This window comes from Natrix helvetica (genome assembly GCF_964273705.1).
Source record: "Natrix helvetica genome assembly, chromosome: 2".
Lineage (NCBI taxonomy): Eukaryota > Metazoa > Chordata > Lepidosauria > Squamata > Natricidae > Natrix > Natrix helvetica.
The window spans coordinates 116073565-116100594 of record NC_138552.1 but is presented as its reverse complement, the minus strand read 5'-3'; the positions used below and the strand labels follow the sequence as shown (position 1 = coordinate 116100594).

The window sequence follows — 27030 nt, the reverse complement described above, 5'->3', positions numbered from 1 at the left end:
GAAAATTGTGCCAATTCCAAAATTGTTTCTTAATGTAGTACAAAAGCAATGGACGCAGCCGGGCACCCTTGCCATGCCCAGTTGTAATGCTAAGAAGTTGTGCACTGTAGATGCGAGTCTAGAGGACCAGCTGAAATTGCCTCCAGTGGAGGTGCCAGTGGCGGCACTCACTTCCTCTTCAGTCTCCCCCCCCCACCGAGGTATTAGAGGGGCTCAAGGCAGAGGATAAGAGGGCCAAGAATGCCTGCCACAAAACTCATCAGGCTGCAGCTTGGGCCATTAAGACTTCTGCCTCTGCGTCTTTCTTGTCCAGGGCGGCCCTATTATGGTTAAGGCAGCTTCTTGCTAAAATTCCGACGGGGGACACCAAATTGAAGCAGGATATTAATAAGATAATTGTGGCAACAAAGTACACTGCTGACGCCACTCTGAATGCTGCCAAATTCGCATCTAGGTCTCTGGCCTCTCACGTCACCACCTGACACCTCTTATGGTTCAGACACTGGAACGCGGATATGCTTTTGGGGGAGGTCCCTGATCCTGTTCTCATAGAAAGCAAGGACAAGAAGAAGGTCATGCCTTCAGTCAATAAGAAGTCTGATCGCAAGGGTTCCCAGTCCTACAGGAGGCAGACCTTTCGGAACACGAAGCAACCTCCGGTTCCTTCCAACGTCCCTTTTCCCAGGGCACAGATAGGCCCCACGACCATCAGTCCTTTCGTGACAGGGGCCGCCAGCAGGCCTTCTCCAAACATCCGTATCGCGGGGGATCTGGCTCCAGACCCTTCAGACAATATAAGTGACTGCCAGCAGACAGCTCCCATCGGAGGGCGTCTGCAGCTGTTCCACGCCCAATAGGAACAGATCACATCAGACCAGTGGGTCCTTCAAACAATGCGCATAGGCCTGACGTTAGAATTCATATCCACACCTCCTTCACGCTTCATCCAATGCCCGACACCCTCCTCCCCAGTCAAGAAGGCTCTCATGGAACAGGACATCCTTCACCTCAGGGAAATCAGGGCCATAGAACCAGTTCCAACAGGCCAGGAAAGGTCAGGGTTTTATTCCATTCTCTTCCTTGTTCCAAAGAACTCCGGGGGGTGGAGGGGATACTAGGTCTAAAAGAGTTGAACCATCACATAGCTTACAGGAGGTTCAAGATGCAGTCCCTTCAGTCAATCCTGGACTGCATCAGGCCGGGAGATCTCTTAACATCTATAGATCTCAAAGAGGCCTACCTCCACATCCCCATTCGCAAGGCTCACCGCAGGTTCCTGAGATTCTTTTATGCAGGCCGCCACTACCAGTACAGAGTCTTGCTGTTCGACCTGTCATCAGCTCCTCGAACCTTCACGAAGATACTAGCTGTGGTGGCGGCCTTCCTAAGATCTCGTCCAGTGTGACTACATTGCTACCTGGACGACATCCTCATCCAGTCGTTGGATGAGGCAGCAAGTGGTGCAGGACCTGCAACACACGCTACGAACCCTGCAACAACATGGGTTCTCCATCAACAAAGAAAAAAATCATCCGACACCGACCATCAGGCTGCAGCACCTAGGCGCCATCATCGACACCATGAGCTGTCAGGTCTCCCTGTCTCCGGAGCTACTGGCAAGCATCAGAGACCAGGTGCTGCAAGTGCTATGGTCATCTCAAGCATCGATAGTACAGTTGTCCCAGATCTTGGGGGAAATTATCTCGTGCCTATCAATAGTGCCATGGCCACACCTTCATTCCCAACATCTACAATGGCTCCTTCTGCCGTACCAGAGGGCCAACCAGTGCAACTCTCAACGACTGGTCCTGCTCTCACTGAAAGTACTCCAGTTCCAATGGTGGCTGTCTCCTGCTCTGACAAGGGGCACCCTCTTCAAGGAGCTGGACCGTCTCACCATCACGACGGACGCCAGCCTCTTTGGCTGGGGTGCTCACTTCCACAACTGGATTGCGCAAGGCAGATGGTTGAAGTCCGAGGGGGTCAACGCTCTTCACTGTCTATTGCCATCGGGACTGCTGTTTGCGTTCCCCCCCCCTTGCCTCTTCTTCCCAGGGTGATTCAGAAGATCCTGTCGGAGGAGGCGGAGGTCCTGCTTGTGGCTCCCTCTGGCCCAGAAGAACCTGGTTTGCCGACCTGGTGAGTCTCTCCGTCAACCCACCATGGCGGATTCCCCAACATGAGGTCTCTTTCAGGCAGGGGGCCCTTCAACATCCAGAGCCCCAGTGGCTACAGCTAGCCATGTGGCACTTGAGAGGGACCTCCTAAGTCTGGGTAGTCTTTCCACCAAGGTCATTCATACCATCCAGGCAGCCTTCTACGACCAGAATATACGATGCCACTTGGAAATCCTTCAACACCTGGTGCAGAGCGCATGGCGTTGAGGCAAATGCGGCCACAGTTCCACAAATTTTGGACTATTTACAGGATGGACTTGACCAAGGCTTGGCTCCTAATACTCTCAGATGACAGGTAGCTGCCTTGTCCACAATTCTGGCAGTGGATGAACACTCGTCCCTTGGCCATCACCCCATCATCCGTAGTTTCCTGCAGGGCGCAACCAACTTGAGGCCCTTGGTCGTCCACAGGTACCTGTCCTGGGATCTCAACGTAGTGTTACGGGCTCTCATTGGCCCACCCTTTGAGCCACTCCGGTCTGCCAGTCTTAAACATCTGACGTTCAAAACCGCCTTCTTGATCGCCATCACATCTGCTCAGTGAATTTCTGAATTGGCAGCTCTGTCAATTCGAGAGGACTTATGCCTAATTCAACCTGACAGAGTGGTTCTCTGTTTGGACCCGGCATTTATCCCTAAGATCAACTCCTGGTTTCAACTCCTGATCATAAAGGCTTATGATCTGGGGAATTTCAATCTGCCTTCCATTGGCGAGACATCCGAGTCAGCTCGGGAGTTCATGGCTTCCATGACAGCTGTGGACCTAACTCAGTTAATTCAAGACCCCACTCATAACAGGGGGCGCACGCTTGACCTGATTTTCATCTCTGGACAGTGGATGAATGATTTAGATTTAGGGGATATTTCTATTCAACCCTTTTCGTGGTCTGATCATTTCCTCATCAGGCTTGACTTCCATACTGCTACCTCTCACAACAGGGAGGCAGAACCGACTAGTTGGTTCCGCCCCAGGCGCCTGATGGACCCTGAAAGGTTCCTGATGGAGCTTCGGACTTTTCCTGAATCCCTTGCTCACAATTCATCCGAAGCCCTAGTGGAAGCCTGGGATAGGGCGGCCACTGGGGCCTTGGATCGCATTGTGCCTTTGCGACCTCTGACCCGGTGTCGATCCCGGGTGGCTCCCTGGTTTACCGAGGAGTTCCAGGAGATGAAACACCGGAAAAGATGCCTAGAAAGTGGCTGGAGGGCCAGCCAGTATGAATCTGATCAAACACTAGTAAGAATTCATATTAAATCTTACTTAGTGGCAATAAAAGCGGCAAAACGGCAACATTTTTCCGCTCTTATCGCGTCCACAGATAACTGCCCAGCCGCCCTGTTTAGGGTGATCCGCTCCTTACTTTTAACCAAGGAACTGGGAAAGACCCCTTGCAGGGTAGGGCTGAAGAATTTGTTCAGTATCTGCAGGATAAAATCGCTCAGATCCAGACAGGCTTGGACTCTGACTGGGTAGATTCGGGTGAGTCGACGGGGATGAGTCTTGTGGAGACAATCTGGGATGAGTTTGACCCTGTGACCCCCGAGGGCATGGACAGGATTATGGGAGACTCGGTGCTGCCACTTGTGTGCTGGACCCGTGTCCCTCTTTGTTAGTTTCGGCTTCCCGGGAGGTGACACGAGGCTGGCTCCAGGCAATTACCAATGCTTCATTGAGAGAGGGGTTCTTTCCCACCGCCTTGAAGGAGGAGGTGTTGAGGCCCCTCCTTAAGAAGCCTTCCCTAGACCCAGCTTCTTTAGCCAACTATCATCCGGTCTCCAACCTTCGCTTTGTAGCAAAGGTTGTCGAGAGTGTGGTAGCACGTCAGCTTCCCCAGTACCTGGATGAAGCTGTCTACCTGGATCCGTTTCAGTCGGGTTTCAGGCCCGGGTACAGCACGGAGACGGCATTGGTCACGTTGGTCGATGATCTCTGGCGGTCCCGGGACAGGTGTTTGTACCTCTGTCCTGGTCCTATTAGATCTCTTGGCAGCTTTCGATACCATCGACCATGGTATCCTACTGCGACGACTCGGGGGGTTGGGAGTGGGGGGCACCATTTTATGGTGGTTCTCCTACCTGTTGGATCAGTCACAGTTCGTGTTGACTGGAGGGCAGGGATCGACCCCAAGGCACGTCACTTGTGGGGCGCCCCAAGGGTCGGCTCTCTCACCCCTCCTGTTCAACATATATATGAAACCGCTGGGCGAGATCATCCGTGGTTTGGGGGTACGGTATCATCAATATGCTGATGATACCCAACTTTTTAATCTCTACCCCAAACCACCCAAACGATGCCCTCAACATGATGTCCCGATGCCTGGAGGCTGTATGGATCTGGATGGGGAGGAACAGGTTCAAGATCAATCCCTCCAAGACTGTGTGGCTATGGTTTCCATCATCCTGATTTGTGCATCTTGTTCCATCTTTGATGATAGGGGAAGAAATTTTAGCTCACTCAGAGAGGGCCCGCAATCTGGGAGTCCTCCTGGATACGCAGCTTAGTTTAGAAGAACACCTGAAGGCCGTGACCAGGGGGGGCTTTTACCAGGTTCGCCTGGTATGTCAGTTGCGCCCCTTCCTGGATCGGGATACTCTATGCACAGTCACTCATGCCCTCGTCCTTTCTCGCCTGGACTACTGCAACGCTCTCTACATGGGGCTGCCCTTGAAGAGCATCCGGAGGCTTCAGTTTCAAGCAATATATGGAAAAAGAATTGACATATTTCTTCCAGGAAAATAGAAAGGAAGACACATCATTACAGAATGTATGGGACACTTGTAAAGCATATATCAGAGGCCTTGCAATGACATACTTAGGGAAAAAGAATAGACAGAACAGACAAACTCAAAAGAAGTTGGAATCAGAGTACAAATGTTCGGAGACAGAGCTGCAGAAAAACCCACAAAATAAAAAAGTAAAAAATATGATGGAACTGCAAAAACATAAATTGAACCTGACAGAAAATGAGGACTTGGCAAATAAAATAAAATCGGCAAAACAAAACTTTTTTGAAAATGCAAATAAACCGGGATGTTGGTTTGCTTACAAGATGAAAAAGGAAAGAGAAAAAAGGCTGATAAGTCAATTGGTGGATGAAGAAGGGAATATACAACATTTAAATGAAAAAAGAGAAAAATAATTGAGAACTTCTACAATAAAGAAAGAATTACAATGATGGAGGTAACAGAATGCATCAAAATGCAAAAGAAGGGGAAAACACCAGGACCAGATGGATTACCGGCGGAACTATACCAAACACTACAAGAAGTATTAAGCAAGGTAATGTTGGAACTATTCAATGACTTATTAAGGGAGGCAAAAATGTCAGAAACATGGATGGAGGCATATATAACGCTTTTACCAAAAGAAGAGTCAGATCTACAACAAGTAAAGAACTATAGACCTATAGTTAGAGTACTATGAAGCCCACCCAGAAAAGCAAATGGCATTGTTGCTTCTGGGCACTCAAAAGGCCTTTGATAATGTGAACTGGCAATTCATGATAATGCAATTTCAAATGATGGGATTTGGTGAAGGATTTATAAATATGATTAAAACGATATATAATAACAAATCGGCAAAGGTAATGGTAAATGGTGATATGACAGAAAATATAGGGATTACGAAGGGAACTAGACAAGGATGTCCACTATTGCCATTATTATTTATACTGACACTAGAGATTTTGACTAGAGAAATAAGACAAAATAAAGAGGTAAAAGGTATGAGGGTCAAGAAAGATGAGTATAAATTACAAGCATTTGCGGATGATTTGTTGTTTATTATGGAGGATCTAATAGAAACAGGGCCAAAACTAGTTAAAATAATAGAAGAATATGGAGAAGTAGCGGGCTTCTAGATTAATAAAGATAAAATAAAAATTCTGGTGAAAAATATGATAGAAAAACAGAAAAGAGAGTTGATGGGGAAACTGGACATACAAGTGGTGAAAAAAGTGAAATGTTTGTGTATTCAATTGACATCAAGATGTGGAATACTAAAGGAGGATAATTATTATAAGGTGAGAAAACAAATAGAAATTGATTTGGAAAGATGGAAAAACCTACAATTATCACTGATAGGAAGAATAGCAGTAGTAAAGATGAATATATTACCAAGATTGTTATACCTATTCCAAACAATACCGATAAAACTAGAGAAAAAATTATTTGAAAGTATGAACAAAATAGTGGGGTAATATATATGGCAAGGGGAAAAAGTAAGAATTAATATAAAAATGTTACAAGATGCAAGGATTTGAGGTGCATTTGGATTACCAAACTGGGAATTGTACTATCAAGCAGTGGGTCTAGCTTGGATGAAAGAATGGATTTTATTGAGAAATTCAAGATTATTGACACTGGAGGGGCATGATTTGCAACTGGGTTGGCATGCTTTTTTGTGGTATGATAAAAGTAGGGCACATGGCTGTTTTCAAAGACATTTTGTAAGGACTGGATTATTAACAATATGGGAAAGAGTGAAAGGGAAACATTACTTAGAAATACCAATGTGGCTTTCAACAATGGAAGCATTGACACATCCAAATATTAGTAGTGTGAAAAATAGTATTAGATACAAAGGTATCTTAACAGAAAGGGGGGAACTAAAAAAACAAGAATTAGAAAAAACAAGGGATTGATATAGATTGGTTTTCACAATTACAAATACAATCAAGATATGAAAAAGATAAAAGAGAGTACAGTTTTAACTTAGGAAGTTAGAATTGGATAAGATACTTATGGGAACGGGATAAAGAATAATCAAGGAATTATATAGCTACCTATTAAGAACTATGCTAGAAAAAGAAGTGGTAAAAGACACAATGATGTCTTGGGCAAAGAATTTTGGCCATACGATTGAACTAGAAAAGTGGCAACAACTATGGGAAAGGAATTATAAACTAACCATGTCAACAGCTTACAAAGAAAACTTATACAAAATGTTTTACAGATGGCACATGTCACCGGAAACACTAGCAAAGATGTTTAAAGATAAGTCAGCAAAATGTTGGAAATATCAAGAAGCAATAGGTTCATACTACCATATGTGGTGGACATGTGCAGGAACAAGGAAATATTGGACTAAAATAAGAGTATGGTTAAAGAAAATGTTACAAGAAGAAATAGAATTTAGACCAAAGATATTTTTACTAGGTATTATCCCAGAGAAATTCAAGAAAGAGGATACTTATTTGATTATACATGTAACTACAGCAGCGAGAATTGTATTTGCCCAAAATTGGAAATTAAATAAGCTACCAACAGATGAAGAGATAATAAAAAAGATATTAGATTGTGCAGAGATGAATAGGTTGACAATGAAAATAAAGGATAAAGAGGAATTGGAGTACTTCAAGACATGGGAAAGATTTTATGATTGGCTAGAGAAAGCAAGCTAGAAAAGAAAGTAGGGAGAATATAAAGTACCCAGACGACGCACTATTAAATGGAAAAGGGTGGGGGGGAGAAGGGGAAAACAGAAAAGAAAATATTAAATATATAAGTATATATTCAAGAGCGAGATATAAAGGGGGAAACATAACTAGGGTAGACTAGCGAAGGTAAGAGAATAAGAAATGATACTAAATTATATTTGGGTTGGCGGAAATACCATCCCAAGGAAGCATAAACTGAGTTTTGAAATATACATCAACAATAATAGAAAAAGAAAGGGAGAGAGGAAAAGTGAAAGGAAGAGGGGGGGAAAGAAGAAAGAGGTAAGGAGAGGAGGATGGAAGGGAGAGAAAGAGAGGGGAAGAGGGTAGGAAGGGGAAAAGGAAGAGTAGATGAAAGGTAAGGGAAGAAGGAAGGGGAAGGAGAGGAGGAAGGAAGGAAGTAGAGAAGGGAGGGAGAAAAGAAAGGAAAAACAAGGAGGTGTTACAAAAGAAGGAAGGGATGGTAAATAAAGCAACCCAAAATGTACATTATAATATTAAATGAAATAATAAATGTATAAGAATGATAAATGTAAAGAAGAATAACAACTATGTGAATGTATACTTAACATAGTATGTAAGAGAATAAAAAAATAAAAAATTCTTGGGAAAGAAAAAAAGATGCACCTTTTTCCCTCAAAAAAGAGGCTGAAAATCTGGGTGTGTCTTATACACTGAATACAGCATTTTTTGCCTCCCGAAACCCCACCCCCTTCACCAAAATGGCAGAGTCTGTAGGAGGCTTTCAGAGTGTTCTTGGGGGTCTGGGGAGGGCAGAAATGAGTGAAAAAGGGCCGTTTATGCTCAGTTTAGCCCCTCCCAGCCCCCAGGAGCATTCTAAAGGCTATGCATTCAATTTTTTTGACAAAAAACAGACCCATTTTTGCAAAAAACAGGCCCATTTTTTGCTCGTTTTTGCCCCACACCCCAGGAGCACTGTACAAGCCTTCTAAAGGCTATTCATGCCTCTCTTTTTTTGAAAAAAAAAAATGGATATGATATGTCTGGAAACTGAAGTTGGTTGTGTTGACTGCATTGGAGAGGTGCTACCTTTTTGGTATTATTATTCTTGCATTTATTGCTGTGACGTCCCAAAGTTATATCTTTTAAGATGGGTGGGCATATAAATCAAATAAATAAGATTTCTGTAATTTAGTCATACAAAGATGCTTATCATGTTTGTTTTTCTCTTCAGATATATATTGTAGAAGAAACTACTGAATGACATTGATAATTGCAACCATTGAAAATAAATGGCACAGAATTTGTCACACCTTTTCTAGAGAAGATGACCCATTAGATTTTCTGATTTCTTAAGAAACAACACAATTGCTATTTTAAAATGGCAGCCCAGAGGATTCGTGCTGCTAATGCCAGTTGCCTCCCACGATGCAAATCTGAGGGGATGCTGATAGACCTGAATGAAGAATTCTCAGAAACCAGTTTCAGTTCTGTCAAAGGTGAGTTTTTTTCTGTTAAAAATAGATCCTATGATAGTCAATCAGAATGAAAATGCTGGGAAGAGAATAGATTATTACATACATATTGCAGATTCTACAGATCATACTATAAATTGTTTACTAGCACTTAAAAGTCACATTATAGCTTTGGCACTATAATCTGCCCACTTTCAGGCTTGTGCTCAAGTGATTATTCCTACCTTTAGAAGATGAGTTCTCATGGCATGTAAATTATGAATAAGAAGGAAAAATCTTTACCTTTTAGTAATTATAAAAGGATATTTAGATGCTACCCCAACCACTTAGGTTCTGCAGCTGTCTTAACTAAATAAAGACAGACTAAAGTCTATCTGCTCCCCATATTCAATAAATTAGAACAAGAGTTCTGAAAGTTCTGAATCATTAATTACTTTGAAGAGAGGCTTGTCAGATTATTAAGAAAAGTTCCCTTTATTTGGCAGTTTCATCATGTTTTACTCATATGCCCTACATTGTCTCCTTGTAATGGATTCTGTCTTGCCTTTGGTTTATTTGATCTCACTAGATTGGGATAGGCTGCCTTTTCCCATGAACTCACTTTCTCTATCTTTCTCCTTTTCCTTCCCATTTGTTGTCCTTCCGATATTGCATTTTCAATATTGCTCTTCTAGCAACAAAATAAACTTGAGGTAGAAGGACTGCTTTAGTTTTTGTGCTTGAGTTGATTTGGACCCATTTAGGGTTTCTTCCTGGTTTGGTGCAGTTTTTGCATTGGTCTTGATTAGCACTGAACCTTCTGCTTCCTTGAAGCTGTTTACAGCCATCGATCTATGGAACAATATTGTTGCTAAGTACTGAGGCAGAGTTCCCAGATAGAATTGTTGCTCAGTTCTAAGCCTGAGCTCCAAGCATGTTTGGGCAGTTTTGCTGCTAAAAACAAACATTTAAGATGGGGACGGGGATAGGGAAAGAGAGAAAAACCATTTCTTCTCAGTTCTCCCAGATCAAGTTGCTTATCCTCTTGTCCCCAATTGGGACAAACCATGGCGGCGGCTGCTGCACTGCTACTTGTTGCCACTTCCATATCCATCATGACTGCCTTTTTCCTCTCATCCTCTCTTCTTTGTCCTTCCTTTTATATAAAGGGCTTATGTAGGGTAGGTAGGAACTAACTAGAACAGTTACTGTGGAAAGGTCAAGATGTGACTAAACCAGCCAATTGGAAGACATGGTTAATCTATAGATGTCTAGAAGTATGAGGATAAAGTGGGTTAACTTGCTCTGATCGTTCTAGTTGAATCTCTTTCCAGTAGGGAAAACTAACTATATTCTAGTCATGCTGTTCCAACATGGCTTTGTAAATGAAGAGGGGAAAGTTGTAGGTCAGTTGTCAGCTTATGTTTGCCTAGGTTGCTTGGTTCCTGTACCAAGCTGATGTCAGGCCACAATCATCAGGCCATTTTCACATGGCCTTCATGAAACAAAGAAATGACAACTGCTGCATTGATTAAACTGGTGGAATATATACCATTTGAAGTGGGAAGGGCTATTTCATTAGGCAGTAGCAGCCAGCTTGTCAAGTTGAGCCACAGTCTTTTTCTTAATTGTTTCTTTATAGCTTAGGCAGTACAAATTACAGGTAGTCCTTGAATTATGACAAGTCACATTGATGGTTCAAAGTTGTAATAATACTGTCCTCCAAAAGTACTTACGACCAAGTCACAAAGTTAAGACATTCAGCACTCCTATAGTCCTTCACCCTTAAAAACCAACTACAGAGACACTGCAGCACACACAGACCATCTATTTACCCCATTCTGCTCCATCAGGTCCTCACAGTACACCACTTCCACACGCTTTGCTCCTCCCCTCCCACCTGCCCCCTAGTTACCAATTGCTCACTTATCTTTCCAAGATTTCAGCGCTCAAGAGGTTGGGGTACGGAAGGAGAGCAGGCCGCTCCATTGCTGGGCCACATGGCAGAATTCCAGAAGCGGCTGTCTTTTTCTGAGATTCAGGTAAAGTCGTGCTTCCTTTTCAAAGCATTAGCCTACTCATCTAAAGCTTAAGAGAGAGAAGTAGTTATCTCTTGTAAGCTGAAATTGTTGCCTCTCTTCCCAAGGCATAATGGCACACAGCTAAAGCTTGGGGTAGAGAAGCAAGTTTGCCTTCCTTCCCAAGGCATTAGAATACATTTGTAACATGAAATCAACTTCGCTTTGATACTTCTAATTAGCTGTGGAATAGGAATAGATTTGTGAATTCCAGAGGCTAGCAAGGAGACTGAGTCACTGGCTGGAGGGGCTTCTTGTCTACTACTTCCGAGACGGCCTGAACAGGGAGCTGTACCCATGTGCTTACTTCAAGGAATACTAGACCGGATCCACAACTGGTACCAGCAGTTGTGGTACCGATTAACATGAAACTTGACCTAGTGGAAAATAAGAGGCACAGAGGAACCGAAAGCTGCCTGAAGAAGACCCTGTCAAGATGCCAAGTCAATAAGGTGCCATTCAATAAGAACTCAAGGCAGGCAATTTCCTCAAAGAACATTTTATTGAGACATATCAAATTGGCATGTTCCTGGTGGAAAACCAGCTCTAGGTTCCTGCTGGTTTTACACCCAATTAAAAGTAAAACTTTGTCACTTCCCCCCAGAGTCTCCAGTCACATGGTCCAATCAGCATACAGTCCAGTTGCTAGGTGACCTTAGTTTCCATCTTTCAAACACCTGCACCAACACCATTGATTCCCAGGGAAAAGAATTTTATTTATGCTACAATACCCCAGCTATCTCTACATCCCCCTCCCTGGCCCCTTCACTCCAGGCTGTGTCAGCCCTGAAGGAGTGAGAAGAGAAATGTCCCTAGTGAAAAACTACAAAAAAGAAAATGGCCACAGTTTGGCCAACTTCAGGGTTGACAGACCCAGGAGAAGTGCCCCCTGGGGCAGAACATCACACCTGGTCATTCACTTGGACATGCCCCGAGGCATGCACCTGGTCCATGTTTCCGATGTGGCCAAGAGGGTCACTGAGCTGCATTCTGCCTGGCACCAGCACTTATGGCGACTCCGCAGACCCCAAGCTCTCTCAAGCCAAAGAAGCCACCAAAAAAAAGGAAGGAGACATCATGAGGGACATGCCAGGTCATTGAAGTATTTCTCCCCCCAGGCAGCTGGGCGGAAACTGACCATGGAGGACTCACAACTGACCTTGTATGAGAGCAACAGTGAGGGGGAACATGACTTGATAGTGGTATCATCAACCACTTTTCAGTGCAAGTAGAGGTTGTAGTACTTCATTCAGGGTTGAAGGGAGTTGTGATGGCCCTAATAGACTCAGGTGCACCCAGTGCTTAGTCAGCCTGCAAACGATATGGAAATTCGGATTGAGGGTGAAGAAACTGTACCACCATGAAGTTTGAGCAGGTCAATGGCTCTATAGTGGGAGGGCTGCCTGCCTCCTATCTAACAAAGTTGGTACACCTGAGATTAGGGGAGCATGAAGAAACCATTCGCTTCATGGTGGAATAAAAAATGGCAGAGGCTATGATATTGGGGTTATCCTGACTAACCAAGTGGAGCCCCGTCGGGCACTGGGGAAAGAAGAAGCACATAGTGAGTGTGAGGAAGGTCCCAAATCCTCCAAGAAGGAAGCGGAGCGAGCCTGAGCATCAAGGAAATAAGGGGGAAGGACTTGAGCACACAAGTGGCATCCAAATTGGCACTAGAAATGCAGAACATCCCCAGCGAATATCGGGACTTGGCAGAGGTGTTCAGCAAGAAGGAATGTGATGTCCTCCCCCCCCCCACATGATCCCATGGGTTGTGCAATTTAGGTCTTGCCAGGGGCAAAACTCCCCAAGTCCAAAATGTATTCAATGACTCCGAAAGAGATGGGGGAGTTGAGACACTATATTGATAAAAATCTGGCCAGGGGCTTTATTCAGGCTGCAGAGCCCCAAGTAGCAGCTCGCGTGCTGTTTAAGAAGAAAGATGGATTGCTGAGATTACCCTAACTCTAACCCTAGGGATATTTGAACAAAACTCAAATGCTTGGCAACCAGCTTGTGACTGCAGCATCTCATAATTATATCATAGCTGACCTTGTCTGACAGCCTCCTACAAGCAAAGTCAATGGGGAAGCCAGCAGGGGAATCATTCTAATAGGTCTATCCCCCTCAGCCTTTTCTTTGCTCACACACACCACACACTTTTCCTCACTTGTTTGCACCCACCAGCACTCTCCTTCCTCACCCTCTCTGCACTTGCACGCAGGAACACGCCTACCACCCACTGGACCTAATTCTTACTAATAGAGAAAAAGTGATAGAGGGAGTTGAAGTTGCCAGAACCTTGGGTTAAAGTGACCATGCCATACTGGAATTCAATATAATGCAAACACAAGCAATAGAAAATAATCCAATCAATGTCTTAAACTTTAAAATAACTGATTTTAACAAACTAAGAGCCTAGGAAAGACTATGAAAATCCTAAACAACTCAGGAAGTGTGGGAAACTTTAAAAAATGCAATCATAAACGTCCAATACAGCACAATACCATTGAAAAAGAAATTCAAGAAGAAACCAGCATGGCTGCACAAAAATCATGCTGACAAACTGAAAGACAAAAAGGACAAGTACAAAAAATGGAAAGGGGGACACATAAGTAAGGCAGAATATCAGCAGATACCCAGAACCTGCAAAGATGAAGTCAGGAAAGCAAAGGCTCTGAATGAACAAAGACTTGCAACAAAAGTCAAAGATAATTTTAAAAAATAAAGGAAAAAGTCAAGGAAACAGTCATTTTACTAACAAGAGAAGATGACAAGGAAGTAACAGGCAGTAGAGAGAAAGCAGAGCTACTTAACTCATTATTTGCATCAGTCTTCATGCAAAAAGAAACTATAGCCGACCTACCAAAAAAACGACCATAAAAGATAAGACTAAAAATTAAAATTAAAATAAGCAAGAAAATGGTAAGAGAATATCTATATGATCTTGACTAATACAAATCACCGGGACCTGACATTACATTCTAGAATTCTGAAGGAGCTGGCAGATGTTATCTCAGAACCATTGTACCATATCTTTCAAAAGTCCTGGAGCACCGGGGAAGTACCTGAGGCAGTGGTGAAATTCATTTTTTTTTTACTATCGATTCTGTGGGCGTGGCTTGGTTGTGGTGTCCTGTGACTGAGTGGGTGTGGCCAACTCAATGTCACTCATGGCCACACCCACTCAGTCACATGCCCCACCACCACCAAGCCATGCCCACAGAACCTGGTAGGAAAAAAAGTGTGTATGAGTCCATTCACAGCAGAGCTTCTGCTCCCTTTATGGTTTCCCCGGCCCCTCCCTCCCTCCCAGGAATCGAAGCACCTTAAAGAGACAGGTTGCTGCAGCTCTGCTGTGAATGGAGGGAGAAATGTTTGGATTGTCTCTGCTGCATTTAACGTTGAATTCTGTGGCAGAAACAATCCAAACATTTCTCCTTCCATTTATAGCAGAGCTGCTGCAGCCTGTCCCTTTAAGATAGTCTCAGGGAGGGAGGATCCTGTGGGGGAACAAAGGGAGCAGCAGCTCTGCTGCGAATGGAGGGAAAAATGTTTGGATTGTCTCTGCCACAGAATTCAATGTTAAATGCAGCAGAGACAATCCAAACATTTCTCCCTCCATTTGCAGCAGAGCTGCTGCTCCCTTTATGGTCCCCCCAGCCCCCCTATCTTAAAAGACAGGCTGCAGCAGCTCTGCTGTGAATGGAGAGAGAAATGTTTGGATTGTCTCTGCCACAGAATTCAATTTAAATGCAGCAAAGACACTAAAATAAGCCCTCCCTGAAAATATTTCAACACAGAAGCAGCCATGAGGTGACCATGCTCGTCGCCTCTGGCACCTCAAAACTAATAAGACTTCCCCAAAAATAAGGCCAAGCGCTTATTTCAGGGGTCAAAGAAAATAAGACCATGTCTTGTTTTTGGGGAAATAGGGTAGTAGACTTCAGTAAGGCATTCAACAAAGTAGAGCACAACCTATTTCTTGGTAAGCTACAAAAATATGGAATAGACAATATCACCACCAGATGGATTTGTAGCTGGCTGACAACCTGTATTCAATGAGTAGTCCTTAATGGTATTACATCCACATGGAGGGAAGTAAGCAGTGAGGTACCACAAGGTTCCATCTTAGGCCCAGTACTCTTCAATAAATGACTTAGTTGAGGGAATAGAAGGGGAACTAATCAAATTTAAAGAAAACATTAAGCTGGCAGGAATAGCCAATACCACAAAAGACAAGCTCAGGATCCAAAAACATCTTGACAGGCTTGAACAATGGGCCCTATTCAACAAAATGAATTTTAATGTGGAAAAGAGCAAAGTTTTACATTTAGGCAGGAAAAGCTAAAGGTAAAAGTACAAATTAGGTAAGACCTGGCTCAAAAACAGTAATTGTGAGAGGGACCTTGGAGTCTTAGTGAATGATTACTTGAATATAAGCCAGCACTGTGTGGCAACAGCCAAAAAAGCTAATACAATCCTGGGTTGTATAAACAGAAGCATAGAATCAAAATCATGTGAAGTATTAGTACCGCTTTATAAATCCTTAGTAAGACCACACCTGGAATACTGCAACCAATTTTGGTCACCACAGTACAAAAAATATGCTGAGTCTTTGGAAAAGCAACTAAGATGACCAAAACACCTAGAGACTAAAACATATGAAGAATGATTGCAGGATTTGGGTTTGGCTAGTCTAGAGAAGAAAAGAACTGAGGGTGACATGATAGCAATGGTCCAATATTTGAGAGGCTGCCACAAAGTAGAGGGGGGTCAAATTATTTTCCAAAGGACCAGAGGGCAGGACAAGAAACAATGGTGGAAAACTAATCAAGGAGAAAAGCAACCTGGAATTAAGGAGAGAAACTTCCCAACAGTTATATATATATATATATTTCTCCAGACTCCCTAAATTTATGCAACACTGTACCACCACCCAACTCATCCATGGCCTGCATCAAAACTTCTAGAGCTCCCCACTCTTCTTCAGTACTCACATGCTCCTTACCTGGGACTCCCTCCACTTCCCATTTAAAAAATGATGTGTCTCCAGGACTGCCTGCATTCCCATCACTGAGTGATGTGATCATGTGTTATCAACTTTTGCAACCAAATTGCTTAGCAATAGGAATCTCAGTTCCAGTTGCCATCATTACTTGAGAAATAGCTGTGTATGATAAATTTTCAGTACTTCAGCTTTGAGTACATTAAGAGCACTGTAAAGTTTTCAATTCTAGTATTACTTTATAAATCTCTTTTATTTTGCTTTGACTTGTAATTCTCAGTGTTATTTTCCTTCATAGTAATGGATACAAAGAATTCCATGGTAGATTTTCTTTGACGTAAATTATGTTCAGGCATAGTCCACATTGATATTCCCAAGACAAATACTGCATAAAAACAATTACATAAGGCAATTTGATGCTTTTTTTTTCAATCGAATTTTTATTTTATATTCTTTGTACAGTGTGAATCTGGATATTTTACATTTCAATACACATAAATTTATTACTCCTAAATATTACATTTCATTTCCATTATTTCATATTATTTATACATGCCTTTTACTGTTACCCTTTATTTCTAAATCTTCTTTCTGTTCTTTTGTATATTTTAACATATTAATATATACTATTATTCCCCTCTAATTTCTATCCCTATTTTAACTTTTTTTCTTCTCAAAGACGTATTTTTCACCTGCTTTGTTGTTCATATTTCCTTAGTTAAATCAAAATTTCATCCTTCATTCTTTCATTTTTCAATGTCGCCATCTTCAGGTTGGGTTTTGGGCTAAAAAGCCCAAAACCCAGCCTGAAGATGGCGTGAGACCTCGCTAAAACGTTGCCAAGACAATCTCAATCTTACACAGGAAAAGAGCCGAATACAACAAGACCAAAATACCTACACTCGTGAAAATCTACGAAAACAAATATATATGTGGGTGTGGGTGTGTATGTATATGTATGTGTTCTGACCCCCCTCTTTGTACACCAAAGCACTCCAAGACAAGAATTACTGCTAGACGATTTATTCACAGTAAATTAACACACTGACTAGACCTTGGCAGCAATCCAGATTTCCAAGATAAGAAACAGGCAAGAGCTTCTCCAGCATTGATAATTAAGTTGAACCCTGCAACCAGCCTCCAGAAGTCCCTCCTTCTATACAATCTTGAGAGGAGCCTAATTACAACCACCTGGGTCCAATTATCTTCTGTATCTGCGTAGTTGTTCTCTATGTCTATCAGTCCTTCGTTGTCGAGCGTCCATGACCAACTCCCTTTTCTCCTCCCCACTGCTCCAAGGCATGACATCAGGGGCACACTCCCTTTGGCTTCCACCGCTGCTCCATGCCTCAGGCGCCTCCTGGTGGCCAACCAACCTCTCTGATCCCTGCTCGGAGTTGGAACCCTGTCCAGGGTCCTCCACATATTCCAGAGCCGACTCATCAGGCTCCTCGCTGTCAGAGTCTAGTTGCAGCTCCAACGGCTCCTGCTAGGTCACAACATGTATGTATGTATGTATGTATGTATGTATGTATGTATGTATGTATGTATGTATGTATATACTAGCTGTACCTGGCCACGCGTTGCTGTGGCCCAGTCTGGTTAAATGGAAAAGAAAGATAAGAGAAAGAGCAGGTCCCCCGGCAGAGGCGGCCCCTGCATGGAAGTGAGCCACGGTGGCCCCTGTCACTGCGTTAATTGTTTGCTAGCCGTGCTGAAGATGTACTGCGCAGGTCATAGGTCTTATCTGACAATGATTTACTGTGCATGCTTCTTAACACGTTTCTTAATATGTCACACATTCTTAAACCTTGTCTTCTGATCTTCGTCTGCCTACCAGAGAAAGTGGGCGACAATTGCTCTTGCCAAAATGTAACAATTAGATAGATCTGTTTTATTTTTCATATTAAAGTTTGTTTTCATTAGAACATGTTATCGGGTCTCATTTTCGCTTTTTCTGAAGATATGCTGTTAGGAAAGCCGACGGTCTACACCTCATTAGCTCAGGGTGAAACTTCCCCTGACAGCCCTTGCAAGAGCTGCCATGGAGGACGTTCCCACAGGCCCCAGCCTGGCCAAGCTGAGGAGGAAGAGGCGGCCGCCGCCCCCGACCCAGATTCCCTCAGCGGTGGCGGTGAGAGGAGGCAGCTGGCGTCCCCTGAGGAGGAGGAGGAAGGAGCCGCCCCTGGCAACGCGGACACAAGGCAGCCCCCACTGGCTGCGGCCCCATCCAGAGACGCCGTTGCCACTGCAGTCGCCGCCTCTCAGGGCACCCAGCGGCCGCCCCACCCCCGCTGTGCCTCAGGCTGATGCTGCCGCCCCGTTGGAGCCGCCTTGGCGAGGCCATAACTGGCTCCCTGTGAGGGGGGTGGAGAAGCGTGCACAGCTGGCCGGGCTGAGGAGACGCTCCACCTCCACCTCCTCTGGAACTCAGCTGGGTGGGGGGGAGGCCGGTGAGGGATGGGGCAGGTGCTGCCCTGCCGCAGACAGCAAAGGCCTGGCGGGAGGGGAGGAGAGAGAGGGGAGGGGAAGGCTGAAAGGCTTCGGCTCCCCTTGGTGAAAATGGCGAAGCTCATCAGAGGAGGGGTGGAAAGGGGAAAGGGTGCAGCTGCAGCCCAACCACACATATAAAGGGACCGTCAGGATGAAGCTGGAGAGAGGCTGAAGTGTTCCGAATATACTATACTCAAGAAATGAAGGCTATGGTATAGCGTGTGTTGCTTTTACATCCAGCAGATGGTGCTGGTTTTCAAAAAAGCATGTTTTTACCTGTCACGGGTGTGACATCTATATAATATACGTATATAAAAACATGCGCATAGTCGAATGCAACATTGTGTCAAAATTCAAAAGCAATCGGTGAAGAACTTCTAGAGATGTGAGATTTTGAACAAACAAACATTACATTTTTATTTATATAGATGTGTGTGTGTGTATATGTTTTCGTAGATTTTCATGGGTATAGGTATGCAGGTCTTGGCATATTTGGGTTTTTTCCTGGGTAAGATTGACAGTATCTTGGCGACGTTTCGACGAGGTCACACTCGTCATCTTCAGACTGGTGCCTTTGGCTTCATGCTTGTGCGAGCAAAGCTGATCAGAGCTGCCGTTTTTCTTTAAATATAGATGGGTGGGTGTGGAATGTTGGCTTTGTTGCTTTAAATGGATCATACACAGGAAAAGACCCGAATACGCCAAGACCTGCATATGTGTATGTGTGTGTGTGTGTATGTATGATAAAGGAGGAGAGCCTGTGGCTTAGTGGCTAATACACCTGCCTAATATGTAATACAGCCCAGGTTCAAATCCCAGTAAGGATATGGCTAGCTGATGAGAGCTAAATAGCTTGAAATAGATCTATAATAGTCTCCCTTTATTTATTTATCAGCACAAATACAACATAAATATAACAAAGGCAACATTAAAAATATGGTTTTCTGCCTGGATGGTCTCCTGGAGTGAGCCGAAAGACAGACAAAGGCAAACTGTGTTCCCTCCCATATTTGGGCATACCAGGGGTTGTGGCACAATACATACCTATTTCCCTGGCTTAGCTGATAAAGGAGGAGAGCCTGTGGCTTAGTGGCTAATACATCTGCCTAATATGTAATACCAGCCCAGGTTCAAATCACAGTAAGGGTATGGCTAGCTGATGAGAGCTAAATAGCTTGAAATAGATCTGTACTAGTCTCCCTTTATTTATTTATCAGAACAAATACCACACACACACACACACACACACACACACAAATACTGAAATTCAAAATCTAATTTTCTATCACACTACATATAAAATAATTGCCCAACATGTATCATTCTAGTATTAATGCACATTATTAAAATATATTCACAAGATATTCTTTTACTCTTTTTTCCCTTATCCATCATCTCTTGCCCGCATCCGAACCTTTAATCTTATTTTCTTTTTGGCTTGCCTCCCATATTTGTCCCTTAAATCTTTCACTCCATTTATTTGACTATACAATCTAGCTTTTTCTCCCATTTCTACCCACTGTCTAATTTCAGAACTGTCTATTCCACATCCTATCTCTTTTCCCCAGTTCTCTTCCTGTTTGTCTCATTCCCTTTTTAAGTTTTTTACCGTATTTTCCTCCTTTTTTAGTTTCTTAATCACTATTAGTTTTAGTAACATCTCCTCCTTGTTAGCTTCTTCTTGCTGATTTCTCAGTTCCACTTTCCCCTCCATTCCTTCTGTTGGCTTCATTCTTTCTTCATTGTCCTGGTCTTTGCCCATTATCCCTTGTATTATATTTTCCAGTTTTTGGTCTATACGGTCAAATATTTCCTTAATACTTTGAAAAAGTTCCATTCCGTTTCACTTTCCCTCACTTCCATCTTGTATTGCATCTGTATTTAGTAGTTCTCCTTTTTGGCCAACTGTCCAGGATTCATTAATTCAAAACAAAACTTCCAAGTCACAATTTTAAATATCTCATCAATGATCAGTCCAATCAATTTAAATTCACCAGAGGATTATCCACACCTCTTCAAGTAACTTTTATATGTTCAGTAATATTCAGGGGACTCTTAACTGAATTTCTTAGTTAAAATCAAATCTCTAGTGGTCTTAGAGTAGAACTATGTCCAGCAAATATTTTCAGTCTTTTTAGATGATTATTTCCAAGTTTGCATAGTTCCCTTTTCATCAGCAGATGGCGGTCTCACTTCTGTCTGCTTCAGCCTCTCTGCAATAATGTTGACAGTTCTGATTTCAATTATTTTAAGTTATAAATCCAATAATTGAGGAATATTAGTAAAGAGAAATTTGGGACTTTAATTCCAGCATTTTAAAATGCTCTCAATACCATGTCTTTTAACTACTGCAATGCTCTCTACATGGGGCTTCCCTTGGGACGTGCCCGAAGACTGCAGCTAGTCCAGAACGCAGCCGCGCGGGCTGTCATGGGGAGTACTAGGTACTCCCACGTAACACCTCTCCTGCGCGAGCTGCACTGGCTGCCTGTGGTTTTCCGGGTGCGTTTCAAGGTTTTGATTACCATCTTCAAAGCGCTCCATGGCACAGGACCTAGCTACTTGCGGGATCGCATCCTGCCACACACATCCCTGCGGCCAATTCACTCTCACAGGGAGGGGCTTCTCCTGGTGCTGTCCACTAGGCAATGCCAACGGGCGACGCCAAGGAGTAGGGCCTTCTCTGTGATGGGCCCAACCCTCTGGAATGACCTCCCCCCCGACAGTACCACCACCGACTTCCGCTCCTTCCGACAAAAATTGAAGACTCACCTGTTCCGATTAGCTGGCCTGGCACATTCATAACTGCTACCTCCTGGCAGATACATTTTTAACTGGTATTTTAGGGGAATTGTTTTAAATTTAATTTACGGGATATTTTTAGGGGTTTTTTAATACTATATTTAGATACTTTACTTAGTTGTACAGTTCTTTTTAACCTTCTTTTTAACCTCCTCCATATCTATCTATCTGTTTAACAATTTAACTGTTTTAATTATTTAATTATTCATGTGATGTATTTCTTGTATGGACTGTACACCACCCCGAGTCCCTTTTGGGAGAGGGGGCGGTCTATAAGCACAAATAAAAGTAAAAGTAAAGTAAAGAAACCAAATTTCTATTTATTTTTTAAAAAGTAATTTTTTTTCTTAAATTCTCCTGTATTTTTTTATGTTTCCGTTCGCCGCTTCAACAAATAGTTCTAAATATACTTCCCCCTTAGATTTCTTAGGGTCAACTTCCAACAAAAAGTATTCTCTCACCCAGTTCACACACCATTCACTTTCTCCGCACCAGCACAGTCTTGGGTATTCAGGCTGGGTAAATGGCTTCATTGGGTAAATGGCTTTATGGCAACCATTTTGGGCTGCTGCTGCTCTTCCGATGAGGGGGCTTTCCGAGTCAGGGAGAAGAGATGCGGCTCTCCTCCACCTGCATGGCGGTCCTCCTTTACTTCACCACCCTTCGAGGGTGGCTATGGCTTTATTTGAGCCCTCCAATGGAGAGAGCTTGGAACAGGGTCATGGAGCTCGCGGTCCTCACTTCCTAAGGTGAGGACCAGAAGTCAACAATTTGATGCTTTTGTTTGTGTGTATGCCTTAGTCATTATTGATTCCTGAGAAATCTATGTACTTTGCCATTCCTAAGGCTAAGAGAGTGTGGCTGGCCCAAAGTGACCCATATAACTTCATTTCTGTGACAGTTTCTCAGTCTAATCCAATGCCTACATCAAAATCACTGTTAGTTGGTATTTACAAATACATATGTAGCTTAGTATAGCTTAGAATCATTTTCTGGCTAAGGCAGTCTTATTTTTCCTTTGATGTCTTTGTTTCTTATCAAAATTTCATATCCATCACAAATTGTGCATACTTTTCTAAGTGAAAAATCTCGTACATTCCTATTCAGAAGTCACAGACCCTCCTATTGAATTCAGTGAATAGTTGAGTATAATTTAATGACTATATAATCTTCTACAATTTCTTGTACAATAAGAATTTCTTCAGATATTCACAAAAATGATTCTATAGTATAAAGTATCTTCAGAAAGCTATGTACATGCTTGCTTCTAAATCCCAATGAAGAAATGTGTAGATAATAATCATGTGGTTATAAAATCCCAAGGTTTGGCTAATTTGCATTTTATTTTGCAGGGAGATACATTTGGGGGGGGGGAAAGGGGGGGGAAACTAGACAGAATAGTGACAAGTATATTGTTAGTTAATTTAAATTAGGTGAAAATTAATGTGATTATCCTTGTATATATCTTTTGTAATATAATATCAAGTACAATTTAATGATGGTCTTGAAAGGAATTTTGGGACGTATAGTACATCCAAGTTTTTCAAGGTTCACATGAAGCCTTTAAGTCTTCAGTTTTTCATCCTAATTTAATAGTATTTCATTGTTTGATGTAACTTGTGTAGTATATATTGATTATGTTGTTTGCCATTCCTTATTTTTAGTGCACTGTTTTCTTTGCAGTGCCTTCTCCTGGTGCCTTGATGACAGATAGTCTTGCATCACTGGGAACTGCAAAGGAAGTTGTAGCAATTAAAGACTATTGTCCAAACAACTTTACTACATTGAAGTTTTCCAAAGGGGACCATCTCTATATCTTAGATACCTCAGGAGGTGAGTGGTGGTATGCACACAATACCACAGAAATGGGCTATATTCCATCCTCCTATGTGCAACCCATAAACTATTGGAACTCTTCATTAACTGACAGCGGAATGATAGACTATCTCCTTGAAAGTTCTGATGAAGGAGCAAAAGAGTTGGATTTGCTTGGCGACTGGTCAGATGCAAAGTGGAACTTAGCTAAAAACAATCCTTTTTTGAACAGTATTCAAACTACTAACCATTTTCTGAATGGAAATATGAAAGAAATGTCAGAAAAAAGCAAAGAGGTTTCCCCCCAAATCACAATGGATTTGTTACTCTTTGATACAGTTCCTACATTTACGGGGTCAAGTTCTGTAGCAAATAGCAGTTTTCTTGACAAAGTGCCATCCGTGAATGGATTTGATTTTGAGCAAGCAAGCAGACAAGACAATCCTTTTTTTAGAAGCAAACGCTCATACAGTTTATCAGAGCTTTCTATACTTCAGGCAAAATCAGAAAGTACATCTTCATCAGGTTTCTTTACTGGATTGAAATCTCCTACCCCAGAGCAATTCCAAAGCAAAGAGGATTTCAGGGTTGCATGGCTAAGTCATCGGAAACTAGCAAGGTCATGCCATGATTTGGATTTGCTGGGTCAGAACCCTGGTTGGGGGCAGACACAACCTGTGGAGACCAACATAGTTTGCAAACTGGATAGTTCAGGTGGTGCAGTTCAGCTTCCAGATACAAATATTAATATTCATGTACCTGAAGGACATGTGGCTGATGGAGATGCACAACAGATCTCTCTGAAAGCTCTATTGGATCCCCCACTGGAACTCAACAGTGACATATGCAGTTCCATAAGTCCTGTGCTAGAAATTAAGCTGAGCAACATGGAAATCAGAATGCCCATTATATTGGAAATGAAAATTTCAGCAGAAATTAACAATGACATTGTGAGCAAGAATTTAGTAGCTGTAAGGTGCATGAGGAGTGATGTGAAGGAAGGCCCATATACTCCAATGGCGCTAAGTTACTGTTATGGAGGCACAATCAAGGTTCAGTTGGAGAACCTGGAACCCTGCATGTATATAGCTATTGTAGCCCAAGGACAGAATATTTCATATCCTCACACAGTTTGGGATTATATCAGTAAAAAAATTACAATTGGGGTCTATGGTCCAAAATACATACATCCTTCATTTAAAACTGTAGTTGCCGTATTTGGACATGATTGTGCACCAAAGAATCTTCTAGTGAATGAAGTTACACGTCAAGTTCATAGTGCAGCACCTGTAATGCTGCATTTGTGGGGAAAGCACCAGTTCTTCTTACTAAGACCACAAGACTTAAAACTTTGTATGTTTTCAAATATGCCTAATTATGAGGTGACAGCCAGTGATCAGGCAAAAATAGTGAGAGGATTCCAAATGAAGCTTGGCAAAGTCAGTCGCCTCATTTTCCCCATCATATCACATGATCCTAATGAGCTGTCTGATTTTACTTTAAGAATACAAGTCAAAGATGACAAAGATATTATGCTTGCTCAGTTCTGTGTACAGACACCTCAACCACCTCTTAAAAATGCTGTTAGATGCACTGGACAGCGCAGGTTTCTGAAAAAAAATGAAATTGGGAAAATAATTTTGTCGCCCCTTGCAACCACCAGCAAATATCCTGTTTTCCAAGATCGGACTGTCACTTGTTTAAAATATGGCAAAATGCTGAAAACAGTAGTGAGGCAAAATAAGAACCATTATCTCTTGGAGTATAAAAAAGGAGATGCTATAGCTTTGCTAAGTGAGGAGAAAATCAGATTGAAAGGTCAGCTCTGGACCAAGGAATGGTACATTGGATATTATCATGGTAAAATTGGCCTAGTCCATACTAAAAATGTTTTAATTGTTGGAAAAGTCAAACCAAATTATTTCTTTGGACCTGAGCTTACTACAAGTATGTTGCTGGAGCAAATTCTAAGACCTTGCAAATTTCTTACCTATATCTATGCTTCAGTAAGGACTTTACTGATGGAAAATATTAGCAGCTGGCGTGCCTTTGCAGATGCTCTGGGATATAGGAACTTGCCACTTGCTTTTTTCTGTCGAGCAGAATTGGACAGTGAGCCAGAGTGTGTTGCTTCTGTGTTGGAGAAATTGAAAGAGGACTGTAATAGTTCAGAAAGTAAAGATAAGAAATCTTTCCAGAAAGAACTGATGTCGGTAAGTATTTTCACTGTTCATTGTTTTATCTTCTTGTTGGTTTAATAGTACAGTTAAAGAATGAGTAAATAATAACTGGGTTTTAGCAGTGTCTATATAGTGTTTAACTATGAATATACAGGTGAAAGAAAAAAAATTAGAATATCGTGCAAAAGTTCATTTATTTCAGTAATGCAACTTAAAAGGTGAAACTAATATATGAGATAGACTCATTACATGCAAAGCAAGATAGTTCAAGCTGTGATTTTGCCATAATTGTGATGATTATGGCTTACACCTTATGAAAACCCCAAATCCACAAACTCAGAAAATTAGAATATTGTGAAAAAGTGCAATATTCTAGGCTCAAAGTGTGTCATTCTAATCAGCTAATTAAGCCATAACACCTGCAAAGGGTTCCTGGGCCTTTAAATGGTCTCTCAGTCTGGTTCAGTAGGAATCACAATCATGGGAAAGACTGCTGACCTGACAGTTGTGCAGAAAACCATCATTGACACCCTCCATAAGGAGGGAAAGCCTCAAAAGGTCATTGCAAAAGAAGTTGGATGTTCCCAAAGTGCTGTATCAAAGCACATTAATAGAAAGATATGTGGAAGGGAAAAGTGTGGAAGAAAAAGGTGCACAAGCAGCAAGGATGACTGCAGCCTGGAGAGGATTGTCAGGAAAAGTCCATTCAAATGTGTTGGGGACTTTCACAAGGAGTGGACTGAGGCTGGAGTCAGCACATCAAGAGCTACCACACACAGATAGATACTGGACAGGGGCTTCAAATGTCGTATTCCTCTTGTCAAACCACTCCTGAACAACAAACAACGTCAGAAGCATCTTACCTGGGTTAAAGAAAACAGACCTGGTCTGTTGCTCAGTAATCCAAAGTCCTCTTTTCTAATGAGAGCAACTTTTGCATCTCATTTGGAAACCAAGGACCGAGAGTATGGAGGAAGAATGGAGAGGCACACACTGCAAGATGCTTGAAGTCCAGTGTGAAGTCCACAGTCTGTATTGATTTGAGGAGCCATGTCATCTGCTGGTGTTGGTCCACTCTGCTTCATTAAGTCTAGGGTCAATGCAGCCGTCTACCAAGAGATTTTGGAGCACTTCATGCTTCCTTCCGCAGATGAGCTTTATGGGGATGCTGACTTCACTTTCCAGCAGGACGTGGCACCTGCCCACACTGCAAAAGCACCAAAACCTGATTCAATGACTGTGGGATGACTGTGCTTGATTGGCCAGCAAACTCACCTGACCTGAACCCCATAGAGAATCTATGTGACATTGTCAAGAGAAAGATGAGAGACATGAGACCAAACAATGCAGAAGAGCTGAAGGCCGCTATTGAAGCATCTTGGTCTTCCATAACACCTCAGCAGTGCCACAGGCTGATAGCTTCCATGCCACACCACATTGAGGCAGTAATTGCTGTAAAAGGGGCCCAAACTAAGTACTGAGTACATATGCATGCTTACACTTCTCAGAGGTCCGATATTGTTCTATGTACAATCCTTGTTTTATTGATTGCATGTAATATTCTAATTTTCTGAGATTGTGGATTTGGGGTTTTCATGAGCTATAATAATAATAATAATAATAA

At 42.6% G+C, this 27030-nt stretch overlaps 1 protein-coding gene across 3 annotated transcripts in view; it reads left to right on the top strand.

Moving 5' to 3' along the window:
• The window catches only part of SH3BP4 (SH3 domain binding protein 4), a 58151-nt gene that overhangs the window by 18234 nt on the left and 12887 nt on the right, over positions 1 to 27030 (top strand). For 2 of the 3 annotated variants that reach the window (XM_081944649.1, XM_081944650.1), the window contains 2 exons: positions 8811 to 9075; positions 23095 to 25439. In XM_081944649.1, coding sequence (XP_081800775.1) covers positions 8958 to 9075; positions 23095 to 25439 — 2463 coding nt within the window. In that variant the 5' untranslated portion in view covers positions 8811 to 8957. The remainder of the gene's footprint in view (positions 1 to 8810; positions 9076 to 23094; positions 25440 to 27030) is intronic. The other variant, XM_081944651.1, reaches the window with a different exon arrangement.